The sequence below is a fragment of the Branchiostoma floridae genome, chromosome 13 (assembly GCF_000003815.2).
Source record: "Branchiostoma floridae strain S238N-H82 chromosome 13, Bfl_VNyyK, whole genome shotgun sequence".
Taxonomy (NCBI): Eukaryota; Metazoa; Chordata; class Leptocardii; order Amphioxiformes; family Branchiostomatidae; genus Branchiostoma; species Branchiostoma floridae.
This window is the reverse complement of record NC_049991.1, coordinates 13944134-13967781: the sequence shown is the minus strand read 5'-3', so window position 1 is coordinate 13967781 and position 23648 is coordinate 13944134. Positions and strand designations below refer to the sequence as shown.

Below are 23648 nucleotides of genomic sequence, written 5' to 3'. Positions count from 1 at the left end.
ATTCTACAGTTCAGTATGATTATTGATGCAGCAAAACCTTCTAACCGTAAGAATATCTGGTATTAGAGTTTTCTTTTACACAACCAGTTCTGACCCTCACCTGACGTTTCGATGTCTATCAAACATCTTCCTCAGAGCTTCGAACTGCTTCTCGTAGATATTTCTAGTCGATGTAGGTGGCGCTGTTGCAGCGAGAGCACAATTCCGTAAGCAGGTGTGGGATAACTGATTGTATCAAATAAAACTCCAATACCCCGTGTTCTACCAACCTGATGAAACTATTTTCGGACGGAACCATATCTGTTCCGAACCACGAATCTTACCTTCTTTCCCTTCAAACTGAATCTCCACGATGTGTGGTTCCTGCCCTCCGTGTGTCTCTGTGATGAGGATCTGGAAGAACTGGGCAGTCACCACGAATCCCTCGAACACCTGAGGCTCCTTGGTGCCTGGCTGTACGTCTGTGAACTCCTTGACGACGTCGAAGCTGTCAGGTTTGCCGGTCGGTGACGAGAGGAGGGTGAACTCCTTGATGTCATGATCTGTGTCCCCAATGTTGGTGATGCTGACCTTGCTCATGGTGTACTCAGTGCCCATGTCAAATGTGATGTAGCCGGGATTGCCGTTCCTATGAGAACAATTTCATGAGTCTATTAAATATGATGCGGCAAATCAAAGTGGTATGGGAATCAGTGGTGGTTTAAACTGTTAAAAAACTACAAGTGTAAAAAATATCATATTCCATTTACAAAAATATCCTTTCGTACAGTCGCACAGATTAGCAGGATAATGTCACATCTATTGTGATGCATTCATGCATTTTATCTGACATTAGAGGTTGCCCTGAAACTATGTAAAGGTACATGGTAACAACATAGCCGTACTTATCGGGTCCGTCTGGGCTCCAAAACGTCTTCGGGTCTCCATCCAGAGCTTTTTCTGGTCCGGATTTCCCTCCATCTTTATCCGTGGGTTTTCCAGATGCGTCAGCCACAGTGTCAGGGTCACCTGGTAGCCATTCCAACTCAGCAACTACGGAAAAAAAACCATACCGTACTTTAGTAAAGCAAATCCTTACAGTTAGTGACCCTAGCATAACACTGAACAATTCTAAAATACCAGATTTTCAGCAGAACCATCATAATGTGTAATGTTTATTCTGTAAACCCATATATGATCAGACCAATTTCACCAAGGCACTAGGTTCTACTGATGCTAAGTGTCTGTGCACATGGTCAGCTGAATCTGACATGCTTCAGTGCTTGTACATAACGGAAACAGCCTTACCAGTCTCGACAACGTCCACAAACTCATCCACCGCCACGCCGATTTTCTCTTCAAGGGTGGACAGATCTTCGGGTGCCTCTCCTGTAAATGGAATTGGGACTAAATGATAGTCTTCTTATGATAGAGTCAACATAATCCAGAGACAAAGTCATATAGTATTTTAAGTAATATGATTAAATGCCAAACACCAACTCAATGCGGTGTCTTTTTGGTTAGGGCTGGGGGTACTGTCGATAAGGCGTCAGAAGGAGACAGAATGATTTACCAGTTTTCCTTGTATTAAAAAGTCTTCATCAGAATGACCTGGGGGGTACAGTGTTCGAATCAGGGTCCTAACAGATTCCGATGTTTTGCCCTTTAGAAAGGCATTCCACACAAATTTCCAGGAACGTGCCTGGGATAGGATAAATGGAGGCCCACCGTGATTTGATACACAAGTGATACTCTAAAAGCTAACAAAGTGCACCAATTTGAGTGAAACTATATTTATGAATAACTTACCTTTCACTCCATTGAAGTCGACGGCGACCAAATGAGGTTCTGATCCGTCGGAAGTCTGTGTGATCAGGATTCGGTAGTACCTTGCTGACGTCACAAAGCCGCCGAACGTTTGAGGTTCGTCGGTGCCGCCCTCCACGTCAAACGTGGTGACGTCAATCCAGTCGTCCTCGGCTCCGGTGGTGGAGATTTGGAACGTGAAGGACGTGATGTCGTGTTCCGTGTCCCCGGTGTTGGTCAGCTTTATTTCTCTCATGAGGTAGTTGGTCTCGAGGTCAAAGGTGATGTACCATTCGTTGAAGTCCCTATCGAGTTAAAGAAATATATGGTGACACTGTGCTAAGATAAAAGCGTAACAAAATATTGATGGAACGATCTTCATTATCATTATCATTATGATCATCTTCATCACCATATGTGTGCCCACTGGAACTGACAGTGAAACAATTTTAATGCGACATCGTAATGACAACTATCATTTTGACGACAATAGCTGTCTCTGTACAATAAAGGAAATATTTTGGTCAGTCTCAGATCAGAAGTACCTCTGATCATCTCAGATCATGGAGAACTTCTGATCATGGAGAAACTGTAGGAAGTAGAACCTACTTTTCTGTGCCACCTGGCATCCAGTAGGTAGTCTTGTCTCCATCCAGAACTTTCCCCGGCTCGAACCCAGGAACGACAGAGCCGGACACATCGGTCACGCTTTCTTCTGTCACCTCAATCCACTCAGATTTTGATACTAAAACAAAAATTCAGTCATCTCTTATGAAATGCAGCCATCTGATGATCTTTCCAGCTGTATATCAGTGCACGCCAATACCAAGGATTTCTACAGTTACATAGAATTTGGAATAGAGCAATTAAACGTTTCTAACTATCCTACTTGTATGCCTTAGGGGCTTTGGAGTCATCAGCATTAGAAATGTCAAGAAAAGACAACTGAGGTCACTGTTTCACGTGATTGTTTGCGGAGAGCACCTTCGCATACATGTCATGTTAATTGTACTAACGGATAACACACCTTCCTCCACGACTTCCACCAACGTGCTGACATCAGGCGCTTCTGGTTCCTCTTCTGGCTCGCCTTCTTCCACCAGCTCCGTCAGATCCCCTACACAGATACAGATAACCTTATCACCTTTAAGAACTTACATGTTGGTCACTTACTTGTGTCGGGACATAGGAGTGGATTTGTGTGATCCTTGATTTCATAAATAGAATATCATGCAGAATTTTAAGAAATATAATTTTGACGACAGTAAAACACACAGAACATGAAAACGGCTTTATTTACGTTGTATGAAATTCACTGAGCGATCTTTGAAGCATTTGGCCGCTCATCGGTCACAACTTCTACTGATAAAGGGGTGTTAAAGTTAGAAGACCTACCCTCTGTGCCTTCGAACTTGATGCTGACCACGCGCGGAGCTGTGCCCGTCACCGTCTGAGTCACGACAATACGCCAGAAGCGACCGGACCCAATAAAGCCGCCAAACGTCTGCGGTTCACTCGTTCCTTTCTCTACCGTGTTGACTATTGTTACCTATGATTGAATGTGTAGAACACATACATTGTACATGGTTAAAAACATCACATAACCCTGCAATGAAACAAGCGGCACAAGTGTAAGATAATGCCCATCTGAATTTCAAGATGGTCGTCTCCGGTAGTGTAACTGAACTATAACTAAGGTCCCATTTCTACTATACGACGATCGCTGAGCCAAACGAATAGATTTCATCATCAGAATACCATGCAAGATGAGAGAGTATGGTTTGACAAACAAAACAGAGCACTCTAAACGTGAAAAAGTCGTTCAGTTTTGCTATTAAATTTGTTGAACAATCTGTCAAATTTGTAAGTGCTCACAAATTGACCAGCGATTGCAGTCTCTATTGAAAAGAAGTAAAACCAAGGCATAAAATGATTGACCACTGCCTATAATTTATGATTTTACTAAAATCATAAATCATAAGCAGTGGTCTCAGATAAATCTGCTTTTCTTACCTCCTCCCAGGTGTCGTCCTCGCCGGTTTCGGAGCTCTGCAGTACGAAAGTTGTGACGTCATGTTCCTTGTCCCCAGCATTTGTGAAGGTGATGTGATCCAAGGTCTGCACTTCGCCGAGATCGAAGGATACGAACCACTGGTTGTAGTTGTCCTCGAAGCCGTCAGGCTGCCACGCCGTGTCGGGATCGTCGTCTAACAGATTATCGGGCGCGAAGACCTTACCGTCCTCTTCATAAGGAGTTCCTGAAGCACCGGCTAGAACGGCTTTGAGCACGGTGGTTTCTGTTTCTTCTATAACTGGAATGGAATATCAGGTTTTTAGGTGCCAATTTTTCATTTACTTTGCGTATTTTACTTCTAAAAAATGTAGATGTACTAGCCTCCATAGCAGGCCCTCTTGGCCTTTTCTCGTCTTTTTGGTTCACAATACACTTTTGCTGGCCATTTTTGTTGTGTACCGCTGGCCGGTGGCACAAGCGACCCAGCACAAAAAGAAATGGTCCTCAAAAGTATGAGCCAAAAAAGACTTGGAGAACAATGACGGCCCGCCTCAGCGAAGTCTGATATGCGGCGAGGATGAGTGAGTGAGTGAGTGAGTGAGTGAGTGAGTGAGTGAGTGAGTGAGTGAGTGAAAAAAGACGAAAAAAGGCCAAGAGAGCCTGCTATAGAGGCATTGAAATCGTGCCTACCTTCAGCTGCTAGTTGTGCTACTTCGTTAATGTCAAATCCCAGCTTGAGATCCTCGAGCTCGGAGATGTCGACTCCACCTTCTACTTGTCCTGATGCAGAATAAAGAACAGGATGGATTTTAGTATGGACCCGACATAAATCAGAGTACATCAGTAGCAATTTCATCATCAAGTTTCCAATCAATGCCAGCGCTCGCACAAACACGAATAAACAACCTAAACAGTGGCTTGATTGCCTCACCAGGGGCGTCTCAAACTATGTCGTATTCTTACACCATGTTTGAAATTTCATCTACCTTCTGCGCCTTGGAATGTGAGATCCACCAGATAAGGCTGGGAGCCGCCATACGTGGCCGTGATCATGAAACGCCAGAACCGACCTGTTCCAAGGAAGCCACCGAACTCCTGAGGCTCCCTGTAAAACAAAACAAGGTGGCCTTCACTTACCACGCACACAATAATGCAATACTAACTGTACTACAACAGACCCTTCTGATCAGTACGTAAACATATTGTACCTTTAATGTTTATCATATTGATTTGCCGCAGAAAAATATCTAAATTTTATAAAGTCAGGTCGTACAGATGGTGTTACTTATACGTGTCTTAAGTATGGTGGTTAATTAGCGCTACTATCAAAATAGAATTGACTCATATTCATCCTTGAAACAAGACTTCACAAGATTTCAATGGCTTCTATCACGTTGGTACATTTTCTACCACATTACCATAAAAATCAAGGATTATCTTACTTGGTTCCCGCCTTGAGGCCATCGACGCCCAGCACTATCTTCCATGTGTCCTCCTCACCAGTGGCAGAAAACTGCAACAACAGTTCGACATGGTACATCTGTTCTCTCAACACGTGAACATTTGATAACAGGGATTCTAGGATCATTTCATTCTAATCTTTGGATTTTATTACGTTCTTTGCAGTTTCTCTTCGTCTGGCGATTACGTCATCGCTTTCAGCTAGTCGTATCAATTACAAACATGTCCTTGAAACTCGACGACATTTGTCAATGTCTTTATTTTCTAAAAGGACAATGAAACCAATTTCTTACCGCCAGCGTGAAGGCCTTTATGTCGTGCTGCGTGTCTCCGAAGTTGGTTACAGCGAGCTTGTTCATGGTGTAGTCCGTAGTCATGTCGAAAACGATGAACCACTCGTTGTAGTTTTCGGGCAGACCCTCCGGGTTCCAGTAGGTATCTGGGTTCCCGTCAAGAACAGCCGTGGCTTCGAATCCAGTGGCAGCTGTTCCCGAGGACTCGGACGTCCACTCGACACTCGCCGTCAGCCAGGTCGTTTTCGAGACTGCAGATGATTTAGTTTGACAAAGTTAGCAAAAAGATATTTTTCTTGTTACTTTATGGTGATTATGGTGATAAAGATTATGTTTAGAAAGCATGTACAAACACATACAGACATACACACATGTCATACATATTTCGTCTCCCGTTCTACAATACGAATCTGAACAAAGTAATTTATAAAGTATGCCAGCGCATACTCGCATCTATGAAAGACAACCAACTTTTTCCATTTCAACGCATCTAAAACACATCATAAGCTCTAGTAAAAGAGGCACAGGCAAAAAAGAAAGACAACTAGAAAAAACAACAACATTTACTTGAAGTGATGGACTGCACGACTTGGCCGACAGTGTATCCTCCCACCACGGGTGTGTTCAGAGTCGTGGCGTCCGTCCCTTCCGGTAGTGGTTCTGTGGAAACCGGAAATTGTGTCATTCAGGTATCTTACTAATCCTCTACATTACCTCAAATAAACCATTGATTTCGTCTGGATTTTACTAAGCTATGCACTAGTGTCAATGTCGTCACATCTTAGCATATTTACAGTGTATAAAAATGACCCAAACAAAGAGAAGATAATAAACGACCAAAAGTCCCCAATATTAGCGTACGTTCTTACCATCTACTCCGTTGAAGGAAACATCTACAAGATAAGGACTGTAGCCTCCGTAGGTCGATGTGATCATGATCCGCCATTGCTGACTGGTTGCTAAGAAACCGCCGAACACCTGGGGTGCGTTCGTCCCTCCCTGGACTTCCTCCACGGACAGGACCACGATCCACGTTTTCCCGTCGCTGCTCGGGTTCACCTGCGATATGCCAAAAAGTAAGTATCCGTGGTTTTTTTTCAAACGCACAGAGCAAAACCTGTGCATGTATCCGACAACTACCCGCATGTTAGTACATGGTCTGATTTAAGATTCTGACCTTTCATCAGATGGTATATGGTGTACATCTGTTACAAGACGTCAATAAACACATGTTCGAACTCTTTAGGTAAATAACAGACCCACGTGTTCAGTTTCAAGTCAATGGTCCAATATCAACTACTGACCAAGTCTTAGCAAGTTATTAAGCTTTCTATTCTCCACTTACACATACAAGCCACTTTGACACAGCAGAAGAAAATACTCTTGAAGCACGTGAACTCTTACCGCTAATGTGAAAGACTTGATGTCGTGATCGGTGTCTCCAAAGTTGGTGACGGCGAAGCTGCTCATCGTGTATTCCGTTCCAAAGTCAAACACGATGTACCATTCGTTGGAAAACCTTTCAGAGGACGGAAAATATATACATTGGCAGTGTAGTCGATTAATTTACAACTGATTCAAATACAATTGCACTTTTCCTGAATACATATCTATGTACATGTTATATATCCAAAAAGGCAACACTGCCATCAGAACTACATGTAACTCCAGTCGCAGCCGTTACATCCCTCTCCACTAGAGTTTGCAATCACGCTGCGGCCTCTGAGCGACCAAATGTTCGACAGGTAGCAAAAGAAAATTTATAGATAAGAATATATTTAGTATGTATTTTGTGTTCTGATGTCATGCAAATCATACTTTTACTTCTTACATCATATTCAGATACTCACGTATTACACAAGTTCGAATTAATTCAATTTTGGTTGCTGTACGATCGCTCTGCGGTTGGTGGAAAAGCAGCGGCGACCTCGCTGCCACCGAGCGATTCTAACAGAGCGCTCAACGAATTTCGTAGATAAAAGACGAATCTATTTATTTTCTTGTCTTTTAAGTGATATGTTTACGTTATACATGATATTCCAATTATGAAAACAAAGGTTATACAATCCCAATGTAAGTCGCAGCGGGACTGCAGCGCGATCACCGTCAAGTGGATGTCTAATGTGTTCTGGTACGTACCTGTCCATATCGGACACCTCCCAGTACGTCTCCGCGTTACCGTCCAACACGACCGTTGCCTCGTGACCTGCAGCAGCCGTGCCCGAGGAGTCCGTCGCCCAGTCCACGCTCTTCTCCAGCCACACCGACTCACGGACTGGTGGAGAGAGTTTGATGTGAGATCTGTACTATTTAAAACTGTAGCATTCAAGCTACTTTTGAACTGTACGTGCTGCATACATGAGCTATTGATTATAAGGTCTTGCCGAACGTTATATTTTGTTTTATTCAGGCTAAAACATTTCAAAATACAGCACTGGTCATAGAAGTAATCACAATACTCTATCAAATTAAACATTGTACATTATAAATCTAACATTTTGTGTGTCTGTTTTCTTTGTGTCAATGATGCTGATCTTCCAACCCTCTCGGCCCCTCCGTCCGTGGTGGTACGGTCCAACTCGGTAACTTCGCATTATATTATTGCAACAGCCGTATAATTGCTCGAAATACGATGGCAACTTGGGTGTGCAATTAAACGTCTTCTACTGTACATTGGTAGCTAAACGTTAGGAGTAAAGAATGATACAATCACAAACTCACCAATCCTAACCAGCTCCATCACAAGTCCTATGTCCACGCCAAGACCAACGTTCAGTTCTTCCACTTCTTCAGTCTCTTCTTCCGCCTCCTCCCCTTCCTCCTTCTCTGTTACCTCCAACTCGTCCATGTCGATATCTTCGGAAAGTTCTCCTGTGATGACAATAGTACATCACACTTGTAAAAAACAGTATTTTACAGATGATACTTTGGGAAAGGTAAAAATAAAGGTAATCATTTTGAGGCCTTGGGGACAATGGTTTGTTATAATATTGTACCGTATTCTACTAAAAACTGCCTTTGAATACATTTATTGTAAATTATTCCACGCCCTTCGGTGCCGGAAAGTCTACAGGATCATAATGTTGTGGTAAACGATGTTAAGCATGTGTTTTGATCTTATGATGCATCAACAGACATAAGTCCAGCACGTCACCTGGTTTTCCCTCAAATTCCAGCCCTGCCACCCAGGGTTCCTCGCCCTCCGATGTTGAAGTGATGAGGAATCGCCAGATCTGTCCGGTTCCGAGGAAGCCTCCGAATTCTCTGGCTTCGTTGCTGCCAGTCGGAAGGCCAGACACAGATGCAACAGTGAACCAGTCATCTGTAGAGCCAGTCGTAGATACCTAAGGATATGATAGACAGAAGGTCAATATTTCCAACATTTGTAACGCTATAATTCATACCATCTACATTTAGATATAAGCCTGTAAGGCCAATACATCTGTACTGTTAGTTAACCAATAGTGAAGCAAATATAACTTGCCAAATGGTTTACGTCATCATCATTCTCGCTGTATTCCAGTTGTCACTTTGTGCAAACCACCATGGTCATTTATTCATTAATGCATAACATCTATTTAAGACTTTTACCGGCCGTAAGACACCGTTGGCAAACACGGTCACACACCAGAGAGCCCCAAATCGATCCTCACCTTCGTTTTTGCAACACCCACCCACATACCAAATATCATTACAATCCATCGAGAGGTTCTGAAGTTATAGTGACTACAAATATCTGGAAACACAAGCACACAGACACACACAGACACAGACAGACAGGCACACCAAAAACTATACCTCCATTTTCATGGGGGTAATTATCCCCTGCGTACCTGCAGCTCGAAAGCCGTGATGTCGTGTTTGGTGTCCCCGAAACTGCTGACGCGGAGTTTGTCCAACGTGTAGGCCTGCTCGAACTTGATGACGATGTACCACGCGTTAAAATTCTTCTCAGTACCTGTATCCGAGAAATACACACATTATCTCTTCAAAAGTTACTTACATATACATCATATTCACTGTGTTGGAGACGGAACTTTCTTTAAATCCCCTAACACATTCTCCTATCCTTTTCTCTTCAGTTGGTGATTCACTTCAAATCTACCGGATGGAGGCCTGGCGTACATCCATCTCGTATCAGCCAGAAGGTGATTTACATCATTCACCCGGACGAGTGACCTGCCGCATCCCCGTATTCAGCTAAATTGGGTATGCCTCCCCGTAAGAGGCGGTATACTATAACCACAACGGTACTGTATAACACTGTATGTCTCTACTACTACTACTACCTACCGCAAATTTCATCAATGAAATATTCGATAGTGCCAGCGTTAAGTATCTCGTTACTTCTCGTATCTACCATGTTAGATTACGGTCTCGGATGCAAATGTTGTCTGGCATGATTGATGGTAAAGTAGCTGGGGGTATCATGCTAACCTGTACACCGCCAGTAGGTGTTCACACTTCCATCAAACACCATGCTGGCGTCAAACGTCACGCCGTCTTTTTCGTACGCCTCGCCAGAAGAGTCGAAAACCCAGTCAGAGCTTCCCGCCAGCCACGTAAACTCCGCCACTGTGAGATTTCGGAAAAGCCTTTGGTTAATTCACAACATTAACAGCACGACAAAGCTGCAAATTCAAGAAGTCGCTCATCTATGATATGATGAGGGCCACACGAAAAACAAAGGTTTAAACAAAAATTAACGTTATACATACAAATAAACGAACAAACACTTTTTTACAGTCATTTCCTCCGTAGCGACCTGTTGATTCTCTAAACAATTTGTAATGTTGTCGCATTCAGAAGACACAACAAAAGTAAATACATTCATTTAGATTTTCCTTACCTTCCTCGCCAACCTCTAGGAGACTGCTTACATCGACACCCGACAGTTCTTCGACATCTTCTTCCTCAGTTGCCCCGCCTTGAGAACAGTAAATATAGTAAATCACTGATGTGCGTAACTATATAATGTTAGAAAATCTCTCGTGTCAAGTGCATTATGTCAATTATTGAAGAAAATCGTAACACGTATCATTTTACATTGGTAAAGCAAACAAGTAAAGTGTTCATTGGTAAAGCGTAACATTGGAACAGCAAACAAGTACAGTCTTGAATGATGGGAAAAAAACTCAATTCAAAGCAATAAAGCAATATGAAACTAGTATCACAGAAGCGCGATCTATAGAGGAACGCCATTTACTGACCAATACGACACTATGCTGTGTAAGACAGTAGTTCCAAGGTACCCATTCAAAAGAGTTATTTCGTGCCAATCTTGATACAGTTACATCATTCAAAACAAATCCATATATCAATCCGTATACTTACCCTCCACACCAAGGAACTCCAGGGCAACTATGTACGGCTGATACCCGCTGTATGTCGCAGTAACGCGTATCTTCCAATACTGGCCGATGCCGAGGAAACCCTTAAACTCCTGTGGCTCCCTGGACCCTCCGGTCACCCCGTCCACGGACAACACCGTGTTCCAGTTATAAGGCGCGGGGGCAAACGATACCAACAGGGAGAAAGCCTAGTGTGGGAGAGGTGGAGTGTGACATGCTTGCAAGTTGATTATCTTCATTCCTATTGCTTTGTATGCACCGCACCGTCTTACGATCATTAACTCATGCTACCAAATTTACATAATAAAGGGTGAGGCACAAGACACAGTAACTGCCCATGTAAGATTGAGACTCTGGAATGAATAAAGATCAGGGGAAATTAGTATCATGGATACCTTAGATACCTTAGCACTGGAGATTTACTTCACGTTAGCTGATGTAGTGCAATAGCTTTGCCGAGAAAGGATTGCTAACGGGCAAGAATATGGGAAACAATTGATTTACCAACCTTCACATCATGGTCAGTATCACCAAAGTTGGTGATGCGGAACTCGCTGATAGTGTAGACAGTCCCCATGTCGAAAACGATGAACCAGTCATTGTAGAACTGGTCCAAACCGACGGCTGACCAGTACGTGTCGGGGTCATTGTCCAGGGTCGCCCCCGCGTCAAACACGACTCCGTCCTTCTCCTCCGCCTCTCCAGAAGATTCCACAGCCCAGGATGTCTGTCCGACAATCCAGGTAGCAGAGGATACTGCAACAAAGCAACATTTTGTGTTAGATTGATGCTGTTATGTACATGTACAACATGAATAATTGATAAACAATAGAAAAATAGGTGCAGGATAAAGGAAAGAGCGCATACAGCTAGGCCGACCTCTTCTATACTAAATAAAACTGATTATAAACAATAAATGATAAACTAGAGTAGATTAATACATAGAATGTGATAACGTGTAGGCAATTATACAATAAGGATAACCAAAGGAACTAATGGGATGAATAAGATAAGAATGGGACATAGGAGACTAACACAGGTGGTAGAATGGTTTATCATATGGATTTTCAGACTACTTTTAAAGGACAGAAAAGTCTGCTAACCCTGTCTCCGTTGAATTTCCTATTTACAAGTTCAAAACGACGACATATATACTTATACTATAGAACGTTATTGAAAAAAGGTTAATAGGAGATTGTGATATCGGTGTTGTACCTTCGTTGACGATGTCCACAACGCCACCGATATTGAAACCCGCGTCAGTCTCCAAGCTAAACTCGTTAATGTCAACGCCGTCTGGGAGGCCGCCTGAAGTGCGAAAGAAGTCATTTAATGTCAGAATATACTTTCAAACGCTCTTTTGTCACATTTATCAATCTAAAGAATCATAATCATGTAAATCCTAAGTAATCTTTCGCAACGTGAAAAATATGGACGTAATTGAATCAGCTTCAAAGAAATCTTCAAGACATTTAACACATGAGATCTTCACAACAGGTGAGAATGTGATGCAATTCCTTCTTTAACAGCAGGCTTAAAACTTGTTGTAAAATACATACATATGGTAATCCGTAAATAGAGTTTCGTCAGGTTGGTAGATCAATTGAAAATAGTTCGACGCACAGTCCTCTTTATTGTTCTACAGACGTTTCAAGGACTTGCCTGTCGTTTAGCTGCCATGATTAAAATGACAGGCAAGTCTTTTAAAGTCTGCAGAAGAATAAAAGAGACTTGTGTACCGAAGAGGACTATTTTCAATGAATATGGTAATTTTTTCCTGATGATGACACATCTACAGCACATTTAAAGCTTTTCGACACTTACCTTCCACCCCAAAGAAGTCGAACGCCACCAGGTAAGGCTGGAAGCCGCCGTACGTCGCGCTGATCGTCAGGCGCCAGTACTGCCCTGATCCGATGAACCCGCCGAATTCCTAGATAAACATAAATCAGAAACGACTTCTGCTCTTGAACTTTGCAAACAAAGTAAAAAAAATCGCCAGGTTTCTTTTCCTGGCTGCCTCCGACTCAAGCAGAACAGCATGGCAGACTGTTGAGGAATTCACTTCAGTACTCTCAAGTCAGGGTACTAAACACCACATCGGTGGTATCGGTGTAAGATGGGAATACAGTCAGCAAAAGCTAATAATTATAAGACAGAATGATAAGAACTGATTCACTATATCTATAACATACTAATGTTTGAAGAAAAAGAATACAATATAAAACAGCGGTTTCCCCCTAACCTGTTCTTTCTTGGTTCCTCCCTCCACACCATCCACGCTTAACACAGCGATCCACTCGTACTCAGCACTGGTAGAAACCATTAGGGTGAAAGCCTGAAGTGGTAAAGATACATGTCAACACAAATTAAAACCAAGCCACTCGCTACGATATTGCGATGAATAGTCCACGATATATACATGTATAGAGAGCTCGAGAGAGATAAAGAGAAATGGTTCATTGTGATGAAGAAAATGTTGGAGCACACAACTTCTGAATTGTAATTTCCTACAACGGTTTCCTAGACTAAACATCTCATCCTTTGAAATATTTGACTATATAACAAATGCGTTATGACACATGTTGAGTGACTGTATCTACACACCAACCTTGATGTCGTGGTCGGTGTCACCGAAGTTGACGATGCGGATCTTGTCCAGAGTGTACACGGTACCAAAGTCAAAGATGACGTACCAGGCGTTGAAATACCTAAAGCAAAACACAGATGTTCAATTTCACGGATCTCTGGTACAGGTATGGTCGACGAAAGAAACAATAGAGCAACCTGTACTCTGGAACTACTTTTGGTCTTATATATCGTGCGATGTAAGTAAATTTTTATCTGGTGGAGAGGGGGTCTTAATGGGTTTGTATACGTAGTATCCGATGGATACTAAATAACAAAATTCTATAATTGTACCTGTCGAGTCCTTCAGCACTCCAATACGTGTCCAAACTCGCGTCCAGTATGTTCGCCACCTCGAACCCCGCGGAAGCCTCTCCAGAGAATTCCACGGCCCACTCAGCCTTAGCCTCGATCCAGATAGCTATGAACAAACAAACAGAGACATGAATAAGATATCCTGCAAAAATTTTGACAGTTTGTTAGAAACATCAGGGTAGAATAAACATTTGACACCCAATGTCAAGATCGACCCATTCTTTCTATACGATGCACGTTTTCCGGAACATCGGTGACGATGAACTGTTTTTTGATTGCAAGGAGAAATTCTTATATCAACACTTACCCTCGTAATGACACAGCTCACAGTAAACACACGTTGACTCATACACATAGCAAAAACAGAAAGCCATTCTACATATGTCTATAAGTAATCAGAATTAAGTTTAAATATATTTACCGTCTTTCATGAATGCTATGATAGATGCGAGGTTGAATTCTCCTGAAAAATATAGCAAAATAAGAAAAATAGTATTAAACGTACACGTATTATATTGTACGATTTGACAATATGGTCTATTTCAAAATGTGTAAGTGCTATGAATATTTACAGTACGATACTGATTAAGGTTCTCCGAAACATCGTATAAGAACTAGTGGAGTAGGATGAATGCTCAAGATATTTCGAGAACGAGTTTCGTAAGGATAACAGGCTCTTTTCGAGAGATGGAAAAGTGGTACAATGCAGAAGTAAAAATTACACACCCATTTCCGTCAGCCGAGAGAATGTTGGGAACAATACAGTGACAAGTCGACACAACACATGACATGTATCGACTATAACTTACCTAACTTAAATTCTCACATTTCAAGGGATAAGAGAGTAGCCCTTACCTTCGCCCGCCGCCGCTGCACCTTTCGCGGCGGACACACTTAACCGCAGTGCCCCTCCGCACATCTGGGACTCATCACCCAAGCATGGCGTGTCGCACTCCGCGTCGTCGACTTTCGTCATGATGGCAAAGTCGTCTGCCCCGCCACAGTAGCACTCCGAGTAGTACTGAGTACCTGGTGAAATATTTATAACGATAACCGATGAGTTCGCTGGCTGACTTGAGTGCAGGGCCATTACCTCCATTTCTTAAAATACATACATCAACGACCGGAGGTCGGGACCAGGCTAGTACACACTTCACTCCATAGAGGCCTATCTAACATAGCTTGCTCCAAAATTCTCTATAGATGAGCGATAACAACGAGCCAAACCAGACTTCCAATTCCCCTAGTATGCTAATAAACCCCTTCAGTTTTACAATGCCTCTTGCAACTCTTCAATATTCGAATAACAGCGGACACACGCCAAGACAAACAACAGACACTTCAAATGAATACTATATCTTCACTGACTTGGCCGCCTTAAAACTACTAGTGGGTATACTAGTATAAGAAGTACACTTATAAGTCTAAGACGCTCTACCTGAACTTATCTATCCGCCATCATCTTAGTGTGTGTGTGCTCATCAGCCCTTTGTAATGATGTAGGAAGAGACTGCACATACCTGAATATTCTAACTTCAGTTCTTTGCAGTGATCAGCACAGGCCTCATTAGTCATGATCTCGTCATCTATCCACTGTCCGTACGGGAGGCGCCTGAAGATGAACATATCTTCGTAGCAACCAAGCAATTCGTCATTTCCCCCAGCTTCGGCTTCTCCAGCTTCTGCTTCTACTTCTCCCCCTTCCGCTTCTGCTTCGGCTCCTTCCGCCTCGGCTTCTGCTTCTGCAGCCTCGGTCTCCGCTTCGGCTCCTCCAGCTTCCGCCTCTGCTCCTCCAGCTTCCGCCTCTGCACCTCCACCGCCTCCACCCTCACCTCCTCCAGCCGCTCCTCCTGCAGCTCCACCGCCTCCTGCAGCTCCTCCGCCTCCTGCAGCTCCACCGCCTCCTGCAGCTCCACCGCCTCCTGCAGCCCCACCTACATAGTTTGTTTGCACGTTTAAAATGAACCTACATAATGTGTAAACATGCATCAACATACCACCATCATCATGTCGGTGAAGTCGATAATCCATAACAACAAATCAGTTTTGATTGTTGATGACATGACCAAAACAGCAGCGATGGTCACCCCACATCTATTAAGGTACAAGCGTACCTAATGCAAAGCGCGTGCATAAAGTCGCTGATATACTGAATTGGTTTTGTCGATGCAGCGTTTTGCTTGCTTCGGGTAAAATAGATCACATCAATGTATCTATCAATGATAAAACCCTGCATGATGGAACTACATTGACATTGTTTCAGTCGCCACAAATAGTGAGTATCATTGTTAGGTTCATATCAAGTGAAGCACGATGCTAGAACCGAACTCAGGGTACCATACCTGCCGCAGCTGCTCCTCCCGAGGATGATGAAGATGATGAAGATGATGAAGATGATGATGATGATGATGATGACGAAGATGATGATGATGATGATGATGATGATGAAAATGATGAATGGCTGGACGAAGACGATGAGAAACTCGCTGATGATGAAACAGACGAAATCATTATATTGGTATATTTTCAGCTTTCTTTGGTAGAATGCGTTTGGAAAGGCATAGATTAACATACCCTAATTGTCCTATGTATAACGCAAAGTAACACCATAAAGACCTGATGAAATTGTCGTGAGTTAGACTAACAGGAATCATTCTAAACAAATCAAAACAGAAATAGAAGAAAACAGTACGAAAGTGATGGGCGTACCTTGTCCACGCTTCAGATGATCATGTAGGGTGTCCTTGTTACCGCCCACAAGCTTAGTTTGCTGAAACAAGCAAGTGGGATAAAGAATAAGTATGTACGTACGTACCCGTCTAAAGTTATGTATTAGTTATAAACCATGTCTTGACACTTCTTTAGCTTTGAATTTCCGTTTGGACAAGTAGTGATTTCGTTGGTACCTTGAATTGTTACTTTTCATTGAGTAAAGCTGCAGGTGACACGTGAATATAAAATTGTCGATTCCATGTTACTTTCTTTTGTAATATGCAGAATCTAGCGCTAAAAACGTTACTTGGAAACTGATACTCACTCTTTTCTGCGCCGTGTATTTCAGTGCTGCAGCTTCATCTCGTGCTCCCTTCAGATCCAGGCTCCCTTTTTTCGCCTTGTACTGAAAGCATGAAAACACACACATCGAGGATTTGAATGGAGGGTATCAGAGTACAACAATAAATGCAACTGTGATTGGTCATCAGTATTGATCCTGAAGAATGCGCGACAGTGGTCGTTGAAAATTTGATCCGTGTGTACTTTTGTGTTAGAAGAAAGTTTAGCATTGTACTATAATTACTACTAATACAGATGAGCTTCCATGATTATAGTAAATCCAAAAATTCATCTACTGAATTATAATGGGAGCGACATTCAATCTCTCTCTCTCTCTTCTCTCTCTCTCTAAATATATACATACATATATGTTATCGTAATCCAATGTCTCTTGTATGTAGAGAAATTGACAAATGATTTCAAGATTTCTGTGGCAAAACAAAAACGTATTAACTTACAATAGACTTGCTGTCACCCACTTGCACCAGGAAGTGCAGGATGCACACCAACAGCAAGGCGGCGTTTTTGTATGCCATGCTGAATGCGCCTCTGAAAAAGACACATAAACATTCAATGTCTACTTTAATACTATGCGAAAACGAAGATCATCAATAAAACACTAAGATTAATGCTTTTGATATCGGACATCTTAATTAGATCTTATCATGTTCGATCAAGTATTCTTTCGTTTGGAACATTTCTATTTTGCATATTATGTTGTTGTTGTCCATCATGCATCCCTCACAAATGCTTTTACCATTTTATGTGTACAATCTGGTAACTTTAGAAAGCTTATACCATCCAGGTGTTACTATCAAAGGCGCGCCTGTTTCATACAGAAGTGATGGCGATTTGCCAGGGGCGTGGATAAGGCAGTCAACCACACAAAATCTATGAACAAGAGCCACAGACATAAACTTTCATATGGTTGCATGTTTACGTGTGAGACCACGTACAAGTTGGGTAAAAAGTATGAACAAGACATCAAACCGACAGGTATAAATGATACAACTGATTATTCTTTGTTGTATGTACTTGAAAACTACACCCGGACATGATGCCCCAACAAAAACTAATGTCCAGTACGATATAGATGTAAATGTAGATGTAGATTTAGACGTACTTTCAGGCATTTAAATTTATGCAAACCTGACGATGTTAACGGGGGGAGGGGGTTGTAAGGTCTTTGACAATTCGTTACCTCAAATGACACAGCCTTCTTGTTGGATCACAACCATACAGTTCAATTGACGCCTTTTCAGAATGTACTTGAGGGTCAGTGGATACCGAGTTAAAATGTGTGAAGTAAAGTTGGAATGCGCGCCTAACTGTGAGATCGCATCAGGTCAGCCGTACACAAACATATGTGTGAAGATTATGCAAACAAATAACGATGAATTCTCCGAGGCAATGTCATTTTCAACTATTCTCTATTCTAGACATTTTGAATAGAATATAGATTAACAACGTATTGATAAATGCAAGGCTTTGCAAGCATTCTGTAGTAAGAAACACACAGAATCAGTACAGAGTTAATGACAAGGTCATTGCCCCATTGCTCAGGTTATGCACGCGTTTCTTCACATGGGGATGGGTCTGTGGATGTGAAGACGAATATTGCTTGTGGGAAAATGACACATTTGTGGTACATTCTTTATCTCTGGTTCTCTCTTTTTTTCAATATTGTCGACCTTCATGGGTCAAAAATGATTGACAGGGTTAGTGACGATGACACTGCGCACGCGTAAATTGCTAAAGGTGGTATCTCACTGCACTTTGGGCACCGGTGTGGCACTGCGGGCTTCTAAAGATTACTCAATGAATTTCAGAGATAAAGAACGTTTTGTGTATTTTGAAGTCTTCTACGTCATACTTTTACGTATTACGCAATATCAAAATAATAAAAAAAAACGGCAAAAATAACACAACGGTGTGAACGAACCCCGCAGTGTCGCACAGGTGCCCCAAGTGCAGTGAGATTCCAACTTGCGTTTTGTACCCATCTGTTCTATAGAAGCATTTCAATAGTCTTGGGGGAACGTGCAAGACTTTGAATGACGTTGTGATATCCATGTCTATGCTGGGAATAATGTAAAACGTGATTGAGTCAATTGAATCGGGAAACATATCAGACACTTTTCAGGTCAGTAGCCTTGATAAGTGAAGACTACAATATCTCACATCACAACGTTCAAGGGTCAACAACGGATTTGAGAAAAACCGTTGAACTGATTTCTCAATAGTTAAGTGCAAATGTGTGCCGCGAAGTGTAAAACGATGTAGAAGTGATATCCCAATAAAGTTAAACCCAGCTTTCTGAAGTGGTTATCTCACATTACTGCGCCAAATTGAGCCAGACATTTTCATAATTGACGCAAATCAGAGCAAACCGGCGCACCGTCCATTGAGATACATACTTAAGAAGTATTTATGCTGTACTGCTAAATTTGTGCTTTTTTCTTCGATGGTCGCAATATTGAACAAAGTCAGCTTATTGGGTCATGTTTCTGAGTACAAAAATAGTAAAGGGATAGAAAATATTCAATGAAAAGTAAACATCTGGTGAGCAAGACGCGAAGGGTCAAATACTTCTGACAAGGGAACAGATAAATTAAATCAAGAAGACAGTGGTATAGAAATCGTTCAGAACCAAGCGAGTGTACAGGACCAGTTTTTCTTGATTTCTTGACAATAGGCTTAACAACGGTGAAACACTGCAGGGACAAGCATTGAAATCTCTGCCGCAAAGCCCGAGGCGAATTGCCCGACGATTTTGTCAGCAATTCAAGAGTTCAAATTTCTGCTGTGTGTTCAATTCTGATCAAGAGAAAGTATACTTATTCAAGTCCGTTATCAACGTTCAGACATAGTCGAATTTTTCTAAAATCTATAGATAAAAAATCGGTTGTTGTAATCAATGACCTATATGATGTTTTTTTGGACAAAGGTCAAGGATCGAGAGTTTTTAACCGGGTTTTCAGAGAAGATGTCAGATTGTAATATATCATATTCTAGCCCTTCACCCCACCCCCAAAATCATATGGAAACATCTGGCCGTTTCTAATATCAATAAGTGTTTTAGCTTAAACTTCATAACTAAGTGCTTTATGGCCTTAAATGCATATTCATGGCGGCATTAACAGAACGATGTAGTTGGTCTACACAGACGAGCTTTGATCTATATATATATATAGCCATATCTATTTGATTATATGGATGGCATCCACGTGCTCACTAATTTTAGGCCGTTTCCAAGTTTCCAATCATACTATAAATCGTATAAAGTAGCTACAAAATGAGCAAAATAAGGTCAAAGACAAAGATATGCAGAAAAATGAAGAATCAATTGTTCGGTGCTCGGTGAAACCTTTCTGACCATTTATATTTCATAATGAAGGCAACTTTGGGGGGGGGGACTTTTTTTATTCGCACGCTCGCATCAGAATAGGCTTTCGAATAATACACAGTGCTATACAAGTGATAATGGGGATCTGATTCATCAAATTCAAGTTTCTGAACGTCTGGTGCTGAGCTGAGTGTATAGGACTATCAATATGTTCCTGCTAACTTAACACGTCACTTTTGATAATGGAACTGTTTGAACCCATACCCCCTATGATTCACTGTATATGCTTCACTGTTCACTGTTAAATCAGGTTTGATATATAAGATCACATTTAGCCCGTGACCTCTTTTGTATACACAGACCACATAGGCTGTTAGCATGTCCAACTTGTATATCCGCCTGTGTATGTATGTTTATGCATAGTAAATGATACATTGCAAAAGCGAATTAAAAACATACACAGTTAACATGATTTATATTCATATTGTTGTTACTACATTAGAGGTTACTTAGTTGTCAGTGTTTGCTCCTTGTTACTTAGTTACCCGTTGTTTAGTTCAACATGTCGACTACAACAGTTTCTCAGAACTGTGTCTTTTGTCATACTTTACCTTTGAATTAAGTTCAAAGCTTTTATGTTGTTGACATTCTACTGTATTATTTCACAGGCATCATCTTATCAACTTGATTCAGAAGTCGCTGATATCCTATACTAGTATTCTTTTCCATTAGATTATAGATTGACGTATAGATACATTTCGGAAAGTTGTTGAATCTTTAATTGTATAACCCCTTCACAACTACAGAAAAACCTACTTATGCGCAATGGGAAACTGATCTTAATGTACACAAAAATACCCCTGGTCACAATTTTTAAATCTTATAACTTTTAAACGTTCGTCTATATAAATTTACAGCAATATTTTTCAAAAGGTCCGTCTAAAAAATCAACGAAGAAATAGTTTGTTTTTTTTAAACACTGAATGTAAAAAGTTCTAGTCCTTTTATAGGGGACATCTCTTTAGTCGTGGAATGTCAAACAAATCCCACAATACGGTGAAGCATGTACACAGTGCCTCGCGGCGTTATGATGGCACGAACAATGGTGAAACACAAGAACGAGTGCGGACAATGCGGGCATTGAGAAGTTTGTATTTTAGCGCGCATTTTTGAGTGATAAGAAACGGTTTGGGGGAATAAGAAATATCTCATTTGACAGAAAACTGTACAAATTCTAATGGAAACGGCAGAATGGCTGTGAGTGGAAGCTTGACAGAAGTACATGTATTTTTTTGTCATTTGGCGCTTGCTTCATTTCCACCAACATCGTTCAGCAAACAAGTTCATAGAAATCTCTCTTCGCACATTCTCACACTCTCACAACTTACAATCATTCCTATTTGGTTCCTAGAGTTGACCTACCATACATTGTGTGTTCAACACTCTCTAACTATAGACACAGTGTAAGGTACTTTTCATTGGAGCTGCGCCTATCTTTGATATAAAGAAGAACGAAGCTTTCTCAACGTTCGACCCGAATATTGTACGATCTTAAAATACATACTAGAGACGAAGAAAAAGATTTACTCGATTAAAAGATCCCGGGAAACATGTTACAGACTTCAGTAGTTGAAGATGTTAAAGAGATGTTAAGAATCTTGCCACTCATCTATAGATGGTTTAGATGTTCTGGGTACAGTAAGCAAACATGAAGCAACGAAATTCCGCCATTTTTTATCGTGGCCTACTGACCTTATGGAAGAAACAGAAAAAGTAGCAGCTGTCAGAACATTGAATCTTTTGTCAACGTAAGGTCCAGTATATGATCGCAACCGACTTTAAGAGTCACACAAAAATGCGCAACCTGCCTCATGAGGCAAATGCGCAAACTAAGCATTACAGGAGATGGTGGAAAAGAGAACATTTGTGCTGAACAATACCAATCTGTTAACCGATTATTGAGTACACGCCCCCCAAATACGCGCGCACCCATGTACATCGAGGGTCAACTGCGAAATTGACGCTGGTGGCTTCAGATTATCCTAAAATAGACAATTGTAACGAAAGATCTGTGTCGGATGATCAGAAGCATACGTTGTCAACTTTCCGCCGCCTGCAAAACTTTTTTGTCCTGTTCTGATGTCTCTTTCGTCTTCAAAACCGTTTCAAGGACATGACTCTAAAGGTTAAATCAAACTTTGTAACGATGACATTTCTCACTCTTCAACTTTTCTTGCCAACGACCTCACTGACATTGCTCATACGCTTTAGTCTAAAATTGCGCGCTATTTTTGTTTCGCAGCTCACTTACCTTCCTCCGCCTTCCTCCGGGAAAGTTTTCCTGCTGTGCGACTAGGAACGACTGGAACTAAAGAGTAGCCCTCATTCCAACAGACGTGAGAAAACTGGCGGAAAGACGCGCATGCACCCTTCTGGTTCAATCGGGTGCGTCTTGCGGGGTCCTAGACACGCGTCACAATCGGGAAGACGGTACCACTCAGACAAATTGGTGGGGAGTGTGAGTACGTGCGCGAGAGACTAAATGTAATACAACTTTTGTGGTGTTCTGCTGTAGTATTTTTCTGAAAACAACGACAGTCAAATGTTAGATACGTTCATTTTCAAAGTTTATTCTCCCGTATCGACTACAATCTATGAGAAGATTCATCGGAGGTTATCAAACCTCGCCTTGATAAAGACCCCTCCCGTAGACCAAACAGTGGAATAGTCCCCTTAGTCCTCTTTACCTCAACACGTGACGTTCAAACTGTCATACAGTTGATCAACAACAATAACTGGCACACTAGGGTGACATTGGGTCACATTACTTTTGTGCTTTGTGCATCCACCTGATGCATCTCCGAGTTGGAAACGCGCCAAATTCGTTACAACAGAATTCAAACCTACTTTTCTACATTGTACATTTTTGACAGTTGTGTGGTCAAGGTAGCTCCCCATTTGACCGACAAATAGCTCCATATGGTGCAGCGTCTAGACAAGACGTTACCCGGGGCTGCGACAAGCGGTCAGAAGGTCAAGAACACACAGACAATGGAAGCTTATGTATACTGTCAGACAATGGCTGGCGTTTAGTATAGATAAGGATTATCGGGTTGAAATCATAAAGATGACAGGAAAGGGTCACATCATTTTCTCTCGTTTGTTTATTCATTTGCTTTTTGTTTGTTTCATAAAAGCGAAGGACGTCTACATTTTCATAAAGGCTAGAATGAGTCTAGTGCTGTTCCTCTATTTGTTCCAGCCATCGCCGCAAGGGGGAGCTAGACATACGTCATAAACGAAGGATGCCTTAAAGGAACATCAGTGTTCAGATGGCTGAATGTATGTGCATTTATTACATGCATCTGTTTCATCATACGTTAACTTTCCGGTAGTGGCCG

The 23648-nt window shown here is 41.8% G+C and overlaps 2 protein-coding genes across 2 annotated transcripts in view; both read right to left on the bottom strand.

Moving 5' to 3' along the window:
- The window catches only part of LOC118428531, a gene marked incomplete at its 3' end in the record, with an annotated part of 12680 nt that extends 12083 nt beyond the window's left edge, over nucleotides 1-597 (bottom strand). Inside the window, exon 1 of the mRNA XM_035838622.1 lies at nucleotides 324-597. Within this exon, the coding sequence (XP_035694515.1) occupies nucleotides 324-597 (274 nt within the window). The remainder of the gene's footprint in view (nucleotides 1-323) is intronic.
- Nucleotides 598-1528: 931 nt separating this feature from the next.
- On the bottom strand, nucleotides 1529-22714 carry LOC118428530. Its single transcript, XM_035838621.1, has 34 exons — nucleotides 22559-22714; nucleotides 17360-17450; nucleotides 16885-16965; nucleotides 16557-16617; nucleotides 16190-16333; nucleotides 15368-15781; nucleotides 14703-14876; nucleotides 14269-14310; nucleotides 13827-13953; nucleotides 13516-13615; nucleotides 13150-13242; nucleotides 12729-12837; nucleotides 12120-12212; nucleotides 11413-11660; nucleotides 10888-11092; nucleotides 10403-10480; nucleotides 9991-10128; nucleotides 9387-9511; nucleotides 8708-8897; nucleotides 8275-8424; nucleotides 7693-7828; nucleotides 6958-7072; nucleotides 6423-6612; nucleotides 6121-6213; nucleotides 5554-5804; nucleotides 5242-5312; nucleotides 4786-4904; nucleotides 4490-4579; nucleotides 3790-4097; nucleotides 3181-3334; nucleotides 2813-2902; nucleotides 2395-2530; nucleotides 1789-2090; nucleotides 1529-1590 (listed from the first exon to the last, which is right to left on the bottom strand). The coding sequence occupies exons 2-34, from the start codon at nucleotides 17435-17437 to the stop codon at nucleotides 1529-1531; spliced, it is 4767 nt and encodes a 1588-aa protein (XP_035694514.1). The 5' UTR covers nucleotides 17438-17450; nucleotides 22559-22714.
- Between the last annotated feature and the right edge of the window lie 934 nt (nucleotides 22715-23648).

Excerpts from the sequence above, each read along its gene's own strand:
- LOC118428530 (XM_035838621.1), bottom strand. The coding sequence starts at position 17,437 with ATGGCATACAAAAACGCCGCCTTGCTGTTGGTGTGCATCCTGCACTTC. Across the intron at positions 8,898-9,386 it reads TCACGGCTTTCGAGCTGCAG|GTATCTACGACTGGCTCTAC; the intron begins GTACGCAGGGGA and ends TCATATCCTTAG. Across the intron at positions 2,531-2,812 it reads GGTGGAAGTCGTGGAGGAAG|TATCAAAATCTGAGTGGATT; the intron begins GTGTGTTATCCG and ends TTTTTGTTTTAG.